The 8,835-nt window shown below is 58.8% G+C and overlaps 1 protein-coding gene across 1 annotated transcript; it reads right to left on the reverse strand.

Moving 5' to 3' along the window:
* Positions 1-783: 783 nt before the first annotated feature.
* KIF12 (kinesin family member 12) lies at positions 784-8,460 on the reverse strand. Its single transcript, XM_073806460.1, has 17 exons — positions 8,321-8,460; positions 7,866-8,222; positions 7,697-7,772; positions 7,187-7,321; positions 6,877-7,012; positions 6,000-6,097; positions 5,677-5,827; positions 4,869-4,987; positions 4,682-4,786; positions 4,016-4,118; positions 3,843-3,933; positions 3,583-3,669; positions 2,667-2,757; positions 2,491-2,595; positions 1,758-1,858; positions 1,543-1,661; positions 784-1,213 (listed from the first exon to the last, which is right to left on the reverse strand). The coding sequence occupies exons 1-17, from the start codon at positions 8,410-8,412 to the stop codon at positions 1,104-1,106; spliced, it is 2,076 nt and encodes a 691-aa protein (XP_073662561.1). The 5' UTR covers positions 8,413-8,460; the 3' UTR covers positions 784-1,103.
* Between the last annotated feature and the right edge of the window lie 375 nt (positions 8,461-8,835).

The raw sequence follows: 8,835 nt of genomic DNA on the forward strand, positions 1-8,835 counted from the left end.
GTCTGTCTTCTTTGCTACCTTGACTTACAGTTGTTGCCAGTGGTGTCTGCTGAATGAATGAGTGAATGTATGAACAAACAAAGGAATGAGCCATGTGGGTCTCAGTTTCCCTAACTATAAAATGTGAGAGTTAGGTTAGCCTCGTGGCTCTTTCTGCATTGAGGTCCTCCCACGTGCACCCCCAGTTTCTCATGTCACATCTGGAGTTACCCCTGATTGCAGACCCACTGCATCCTATTAGGCACTGTGCTGGGAATCATGATATTCATAACCTCCTTGACCCTCATTTAGAGATCAACAGGACAGGAAGCCATGTCTAATGGATTGAAAACCAGAAAGTGGTCCAGGGAGGATGCAGGGCTTGGCCAGGGTCTCAGAACCGATCTGCGGCATCAGAATTCAGGCTTCATGATCCCTCCAGCACCAGGACGCATGCAGCTGGGACAGAGAGTGTGAGCCCCTCGGTCCACCACCTGCCCCAGCTCAAGGCCAAATCAGTTTCCCCCAGGCCTCCTCCATGGAGATGCTCACCATTCAATTGCCCCGTGCCTGCCCAGCGGCATAGAGTAGTTGCTCAATGAAAACTTGTATAATACATGAAAGGAAATGGGAACCTGAAATGTTCCTCATCAGAGGGCAAGGGGACACACACCTCTGCCAGGAGTCCTTGCCTTCTCTTCCTCAGAACCCCCCAACCCCCCAATCTCTCTGGGATTCCCTCAAGGGCAAGTCAGGACCAACCAGGCTTAGAGGGGATGCCTCTCTTTATTCATTTATTTCACCACTGCTACCTGGTTTCTCCTGAATCCGGTCTCATTTTTCCTGGTCTAGGCTGGCACCCTCCCTTCGCTTCCCCAGACTGCCCCATCAGCCCCCACCCCCATGCCTCAGGAACTGCCTTCTGCCCAGCCCAGCTGCAAACTGGAGCAGCAGCTGCTATAACCCATTTAACAGATGGGGAGACTGAGGCCCAGGAGTGCAGAGCACACCTCTAGGTCACATGGTAGTCTCCTGGGTTCGCACTTTGCCCTCAGCAGGAAGGGAGGACCCAGCTGGGGCTTCCAGTGCCTTCGCTGGGGGGTGGCTGGCTCCGGCCTGGGGATTCAGGTGCCTTCACTGGGGGGTGGCTGGCTCCGGCCACGTCCAAGGGAGCTGCCGATTTGGTCTTTGAGGGCCTCCAGTCTCCGGGCCAGGTTTGGAACTGCAGCCCCACCTGAGGGACAACAGTGGGACTTGAGGCCAGCACTCCCTTGGACCCTGCCTCACCCAGGCCCATCAGGGTCCCAACATCCTCTGGGGAAACCTCAGGTGGTACCCACTCCCCTCCCCCTGCCATGTACCCCATGGGCTCCAGCATACATCTGGGAGTGCAGGTGGCCCTAGGAAGAGAATCCTAAGTTCCAGAAATAGAAAGATCTTAGAACTCTCACCTCTTAATATGCCCCCTATTTCAGAAATGGGAGGACTAAGGTTTGGAGAAGGTGGGTTCTGGCCCAAGATCACAGAAAACACTAGCAGCCCTTCCCCTGCTCCTTTCTTCACCTCTAAGCACTGGCGATGTGTTCAGGGGCCCCATGGGCAGGGGAGGTGCAGAGGGTACCACTTCCTCCTTGGTCAGCATTTCTGCCAGGACCTGGGTCTGAATCCAGTCGCTGTGACTCCTGGGCCAGGGTGGGTTGGGTGGTGGGAAGCGAGCCTTCGCGTTCCCGGGCCTCCTCCCCCACCCCCACCCCCCAGTGCCCCAGAGCTGGACCCACCTCTCTCTTGAGCACTTGGCAGAGCCAGGGCTACATGGGGGCACCCAGGGTGGGGGCCGGGCAGACAGGGGCATGTCAGCTGGGGCCTTAGAGCCAAACACCTGCAGGCGAGACCAGAGCCCACACTGGGTGACCCCAGCCCTGCTTCTGTGCCCCACTTCCCTGGCGCCGACCATGACACCACCATCCCTGCCGTACCTGCCCCATGGGGCACTAAGAATGTCAGGTGGGCATGAAGGGGTGGGGTCATGGTCACTTTTTCTGTGGGCAGTGCATGGCCCTTGTGCTGTCCTCTCTGGAGACAAGGAACTCCATGAGGGCGGGAACCATGTCAGGTCTGTGAATCCTCAGTGCCCAGAACAGGGGCTGCCACGAAGCAAGGAGCTTAAGGAGGGTTATTGAATGAGGAAGTGAACACCCATTCACTAAGTAAATGCATCCATTAACTCATTCATTCAGTAAATGCATAAATGAGTAACATGCTAAGTGAATGAACGAGTACGCAAACAGCAGAGCACGTTCCCGAAAGAAGGTAGGATGGGGAGAAGGGGCAGGAGAGTAAGTAGCTGTTTTGAACCCTGGGCAGAGAGAACCCAAAGCCAGCCACTCCCCACTATGACCCAGCCCGGCACATCAGAGTCCCCGGAGTTCTGGAGCTTTCCAGACTGCAGGCTCCCTAGATCCAGGTCTCCAGATTGCCAGCCTTCCCTCCCCCCACCTCGGCCTTTCCTACCTGGGGCAGGTGGAGCTCCCTCCGTGGGCAGGCCCAGAAGGCCAGTGGCGCTTGGCACAGGGGGCAGAGGTGGCAGCAGGGGCAGGGGCAGAGAGGCGGCAGGGCCTGCAAGAGGCTGAGTCAGGGGCTCTGTGACATTCCTGCTCCTCCCCTCTCCGGGCTGGGCAGAGACTCACGTGGCAGGGGGCAGGTGGCACCATCACACAGGGACACGGTGGGGCTGGGCCAGGGCCCGGCTGGGGAAGGTAGCAGGCAGAGAGGAGGCGCCTGGAAAGAACAGTGGGGTCTGTCTGTCTGTAGTCCTCAATGCTACCAGCAGGCTGGCACCACCGTCCTGCTTTTAACACTCATGGAGTGCTTACTATATGCAGGCAGTGTTCTCAAGGCTTTACATATGAACTTATTCAATCTGATCTTTAAGACAACCCTGGAGGACCTCCCTGGTGGCGCAGGGGTTAAGAATCCACCTGCCAATGCAAGGGACACGGGTTCGATCCCTGGTCCGGGAAGATCCCACACGCCGGGGAGCAACTAAACCCGTGAGTCACAACGACTAAGCCTGTGCTCTAGAGCCCGCGAGCCACAATACTGAGCCCATGTGCTACAACTACTGAAGCCCATGTGCTTAGAGCCCGTGCTCCGCAACAAGAGAAGCCACTGCAGTGAGAAGCCCACGCACCGCAACAAAGAGTAGCCCCCGCTCAACACAACCAGGGAAAAACCGCACGCAGCAACAAAGACCCAATGGAGCCCAAAATAAATAAATAAATAAATTTATAGGGCTTCCCTGGTGGCGCAGTGGTTGAGAGTCCACCTGCCGATGCAGGGGACATGGATTCATGCCCCGAAAAAAACATTTATAAAAAACCCCCCAAAAACCCTGGAAAGCAAGTACTATATCATTCCCATTTTACAGAAGAGGAAACCCAGGCAGTGAGAGGCTAAATGACTCACCCAAGGCCACACAGCTGGTGGCAGAGCTGGAATCAGAACCCAGGGGGTCTGGATCCAGAGATCAGACCTAGCCGTTTCACTGAGCCACCCCTTTCCCACCTGCCCTCCATCCAAAGGCTTGTCTCCGGCCGCGCTCACCTCTCCAGCTCGTGGACCTGCTGAGCTAGGATGCGCTGCTCATCTTGGGCCAGGTCCCGGCTGCTCTGCAGCTGCCTCTTCTCTTTCCTAGGACGAGCAGGCCCCGGGCCCATGACAGGAGGCAGGGCTGGCGGGGGTATCAGTCAGCCTCTCTTCACTGCAGCACAGTAGGAGCCCCAGGAGGCAGGTGGGGACAGAAGGGGAGCCAGGGGCCAGGGAAAGGAGGAAGCCCAGCAGTGAGGGGCGGGGCACGGCCCTACCTGAGCCTCTCGTTCTCCAGCATGAACTCCTGCAGCATCCCGTAGAGGTTCCGCTGAGCCCAGGACACCCGGGCCCCAGTGAGTCCAGAGGCTGCAGGGAAGAGGGAGGTAGCTGGAGCCCCAGGAGCCCCAGACCCTATCCTCATCTCACTCCACCCCCAGGGAGCTCATACCTTTGGGGTCCATTTGGCCCAGTTGGGACCGCAGGCGATGGTTCTCCTCCTGGAGCTGCAATAGCTCAGTCTCCAAATGCTGGGGTGGCTTTGCCACAGGGGACTGCAGAGAAACAGACCCAGAGTTGTGGCTGTAAACATTTCACACTGCACAAGGGCTCTGGGGTTGCAGACTGAGTGGAGCTTAGAATCCAGCCCATGCCCCACTCGTCAACCTTGAATCCCGGCCCGAGGCTGCATCCATCTGGAGGCGGCACCTTGTCCAAACAGCACTGAAGCGCCTGGAGGGCCCGCTCGAAGCTACGCCCCACTCCCTGTCCAGCCCCAGACTCAGCTCTGTTCAAACCTTGGCCCAGATTCTGACCCCAAATAAGACCCCACGTCAGACTCCAACTTAACTCAGACCTATCATGATACCAGCTCGGATGTTGGCCAGACCCTGAATCATGTTCCTAATCAGACTCCCACCCTAGACCCTCCATAACCCTGACTGTGACCCGCCCCCGCCCCCCCAACCATAACCCCATCATCAAGATTCCGACCCTAATCCCAACCCTGACTCAGTCCCAGACTTCAACGGGACACCAACTCAGTCCCCAGCTATTGCCTGATCTCACCCCACCCTCTGCCCTGCCCAGCCCTCTGCCTGGGTCTCTCTCCACGCACCTTGGGGGCCTGGGGCCGAGTGGTGATCCGCTGAGCTCGGCTTGCATATCGCAGGGTGCTGAGGGTCTCGGGAAGGCACTGGGCTGAGGGGGACACGCAGGCCACCTGGGGAGGACTGCCCCTGAGTGTTCCTCTCTGGGAGCCCTCCCTCAGGACCCAGCCCTCCCCGCCAGTCCCCCTTAGGTACCATGAGGGTCACCCCACGCCCCCCCAGCGAGTCCGCCAGCAGCTTGGTGAGCTTGCTGTCCCGGAAGGGGATGTGGTTCTGCTTCCGCTGTGGGTCCAGCAGCAGGGAGATGCAGTGACCTGGGTGGGGAAGGCAAGGTTACCCTTCATGTCCAAGGCCACCCAGCGGGTACTCTGCAGAGCCAGGATCTCCACCCAGGCTTGTAGGTCTCTAAGATATCTCTTTCCACGTGATCTCATTACCCGTTCAGATTGGCTTCTGCCACCAGACGGGGCTCCATCCCTGATCCCCAGGGCCCACCGAAGGGCCTGGCACCTGGCAGGGGCTCAGGAAATGTCTGACAAATAAATCAGATGAAGAGGCATTCCCTATGCGTCTCCCCATGCGTGCACAGAGGAAGGCCAAGGCCCCAGCTGTTAAGGACCTCAAGGCCCAATGACCTGGGGGATGGGGAGGAGGGAGGACATGTTAGTGCCCTTCCCCTCACTGGGCCTCAGTCTTCCCAAATGCAACAAGGGACAGGTTGAATGTCTGAGGGCTCACACTCTGCACTTGAGTGTTTCTACCTCCTCAGTTAGAATGTAACTGTATCCTCAGTATTTATAGATCTATAAACAAAGTTCTAAGAGGGAAAAAGCATGAGACAACAGCCAGCCGAGGCCGGAGGGAGGCCTGTGGCTTCTGAATCACAGCTCTTTAACTCTCCTCCATGCCCTACAACTCCTCTGGTTTCCCTCACTGCGGACAGCTATGGGTAAGGCACAGAGGAGGGATTCAGGAAGTCAGTCCAGCTGGCCCCAGATCTCACCCAGGGCCAGCAGGCTGCGGTTGATGCTGTTGGCCTCAGTCATCAGCTCCCCACGGGATCCTGTGGCTGCCACCTTCTCACTGCCAGCCAGGTCTACAAAGCACAGCTTCCCCCCGGCAGGGGGTTCCCCGGGATCTACAGGCGGCATCTGCTGGGGTTGGGGGAGCAGGGCTTGATGGGGACGTGGGAGGGGCTGTCCCCATCAAAGCCACAAGGCCAAGGGTTTTCACCATTACCTCCTGTGAACGCCCAAGTTGTTTTATACAGCCAGAGGCAGACCCTGGCTGGGTGGCCCTGGGCCAGCTCTTTCCCCAAGCTGGGGCACTCACAGTTTGGTGGCTGATGTATAGTGTGAGCAGGGCATGGCTTCGGCTGGAGGCCTGGTTCATGGTGTGAGCTGAGCTCCTTCTACGGCTAAGACCTAGAGGGGAAAAACATATGGAGCTGGACGTGGTAGGAAGAGCAAGTGGTCACCAACAAAGAAAAAGGAGAAAAGGCATCCTGGTAGAGGGCCCAACCAGTGCAAAGGCACAGAGGCAGGAGAGTAGAATGATGGGTGCTGGGTCGGGCTCTAGCACAGATCGGTGAAAGGGGGCTGGAGAGAACTGAGTGGAAGAATGTCAGTCTGATTCACATTTTATCAACATCTCTCCCACTGCTGTGTGGACGGAGAGAAACTCAGACAAAGAGATCAGCTGGGAGGCACGGCACAATGCTCGGCCCGAGCCCAGGGTCTCAGTGTCCCTGATGCCGGCCACAGTAGGTGCTCAATAAAAATCTGATGAATGGATGAATGAGAGTGGAACTGAAGGGCCTTTAGGCTAGGCTAGGAGGTATGGCCTTTACTCTCATGGCACTGGAAAGGTCTGGAAGGGAAGCGGGATGTGGTTTGCTACATGGAGAAGCATGGACTGAAAGGAGGAGACCCTTCCAGGGGGGAAAAATGAGGCCTGACTGAGGCAGAAGCCTAGGGCTGGAGAGGAGGGTGGGAAGAGTCTGGAAGGCAAAATCAGGAGGCCTGGGGGGTAGGGGTGGGGGACATTCTTGGGCTGTATTTGAATTGTTGGTTTGCTGGCTCTTTTCTCCCCCAAGGGTCATCTCTGAACCCACAGCTCCAGGCTGGGGCCCCGAGGGCACTCACTGAACAAGTGAAAAATGGGCATCTCTCGTACCCCAGAGCTCCCCTGAAATAGCACGCACCCATTTGCAGAAGTTCCATCAGGGCCTCCAGACTCCCAAACTCCACCACCCGCAGATGCTCCACGTAGAAGCCCCGCGTCTTGTTCCAGCGAACAGGGAGGGGCCGGGGAGCCCCTAGGCTCAGCAAGTCTCGGACCTGAGAGAGGAGGGTGGAGGGTGAGGGAGGGGCCTCTCTGAGTTCTTGCTTCATCCACCCTGAGACCTCATGGTCGACAGTCCCCCATCTATTCTGCCCCTTGACCCAGCCTCCTTGAAAAGAAATGCCTCCTTTTCCTTGTGGGCTGTCTTTCTAGCCTTCTCAGTCCCCCACCTGCTCATTGTAGATCTCCAGATAGGAGGCATGGAGAGTGACAGGGGCACCGAGGTGCTGCACGCGGTCCAACAGCCAGGCGAAGGTCCTCTGCGTGATGCCGGCCAGGCTGGGGGGTACGGGCACGCCCTCCCCCTGGGGGAAGAAACAGCTGAGCCTGGGGCTGGCTTACCACCACCGCCGCCGCAGTTATAACTACCCTTTGTAGAGCACTGTGCCCAATTCCCATACAACATCACATTTAATTCTCAGTCAGTACTATCACTTCCATTTTACAGATGAAGAAACTGAGAGCTAGTAAATAAAGGGGACACAATTTGAACCCAGGTGCTCTAGACTGGCCAAGTGCCTTCACCTCCCTGATCCTCAGTTTCCTTGTCTGCAAATAAATGGGGCTGGGCCTCATCGTCCACGTCGCTTCCCTCTGGGAGTCTGCGCTGCCTGCGGCTCCCCAGGGCTTCTCGCCCACCGACCCCTGACCCCTGCGGGCTCCGAATGCGATCGGCCCACCTGGGGAGGAGGTCCGGTCAGGGTGTAGGTCTTCCCAGAGCCGGTCTGGCCGAAGGCGAAGACGGTGCAGGAGAAGCTGCGGGCCGCAGGGGTGTGGCTGTACCCAGGGAGGGGCGGGGGGAGGGGGGCGGGGCCGTGTGGGGGCGGGGCGTCACCAGGCCTCACTCACCCGCGCAGCGCCAGGTCGCCCAGGCGCCGCACGCCGCAGGCCCGGAACACGTCTTCTTGCGTGCGCGCCCCGTCCAGCACTGCGCCGAAGCGGAACGCCACGTCGGGGCCCCCGCCCGGGGGGCTCACCTGGGAGAGGGGGCCGTGGAGAAGGGGGCGGGGCACTCTGGGGAGGGCGGGGCTCACCTGGGGGAGTGCGGGGCCTGGGGGAAATTGGCCTGGAGGGACCTGGCATCTTCCCGGTAGGTGTTTTTGGGGGAGTGCGTGGGAGGTCCTCACCTGCAGAGTCCGGGTCCCTGAGCAGTGCAGCACGCTCTGCTCCCCTCGACGCAGCTCCGCCGCGCTCATGGGACGCACCCTGTGGTCCGAAGAGGCAGGGAGGGGGTGGATGGTCCATCCTGAAATCTCCGTCAGTGCCTTCCTCGCTTGGACCCCTCCTAGCCAACCTATACCCACCTGAGCACCACCTGGATGGGCGTTTCTGGCCCCTCTGGTCCCTGCTCCAGGTTCCGCGCGGGGTCCCTGTGGCAGCAACGCGAGTTAACCATCCCTGCGCCAGCGGCTCCTTGAACCTCCCTAAATCTGTACTTACCCGTCGGGGGACCCGCGTTCCTCCATGTTCTGCTTTGCACACGGGTTAGCTCCGCCCGAGTCTCGTTCTTTTCCCTCCCCAGTACCCTCCCCTTCACCACACTGGGACTGGCTATACACACCTTCCATCCTCCACCCTCATCCCCCCCTTCCCAGGCAGCCATCCATCCGGAAAGGCTGGGCCTACCCAGGGCTAGCTAGTTAAAGATTTACCCACAGCCACCTCTGCGGTGGAGAGAGTCTGTAGCTAGGGGACTCGAGTCTGAGGATCACTTGCCCTTGGCCAGTCCCATCAGGAGGGACCACCCAGACCAGCCTCCTCTGTGCACAGATGGGGAAACTGAGGCCGGGATGGGAAGGACTCAGCCAGGGCCACACAG

Source organism: Tursiops truncatus, chromosome 6, assembly GCF_011762595.2.
Source record: "Tursiops truncatus isolate mTurTru1 chromosome 6, mTurTru1.mat.Y, whole genome shotgun sequence".
Lineage (NCBI taxonomy): Eukaryota > Metazoa > Chordata > Mammalia > Artiodactyla > Delphinidae > Tursiops > Tursiops truncatus.

Coding starts and splice junctions, on each gene's coding strand:
- KIF12 (XM_073806460.1), bottom strand. CDS start 8,412: ATGGTTAACTCGCGTTGCTGCCACAGGGACCCCGCGCGGAACCTGGAG. Junction 8,223..8,320: donor CCCATCCAGGTGGTGCTCAG/GTGGGTATAGGT, acceptor TTCGGACCACAG/GGTGCGTCCCATGAGCGCGG. Junction 1,662..1,757: donor GCCAAGTGCTCAAGAGAGAG/GTGGGTCCAGCT, acceptor ACCCTGGCCCAG/GAGTCACAGCGACTGGATTC.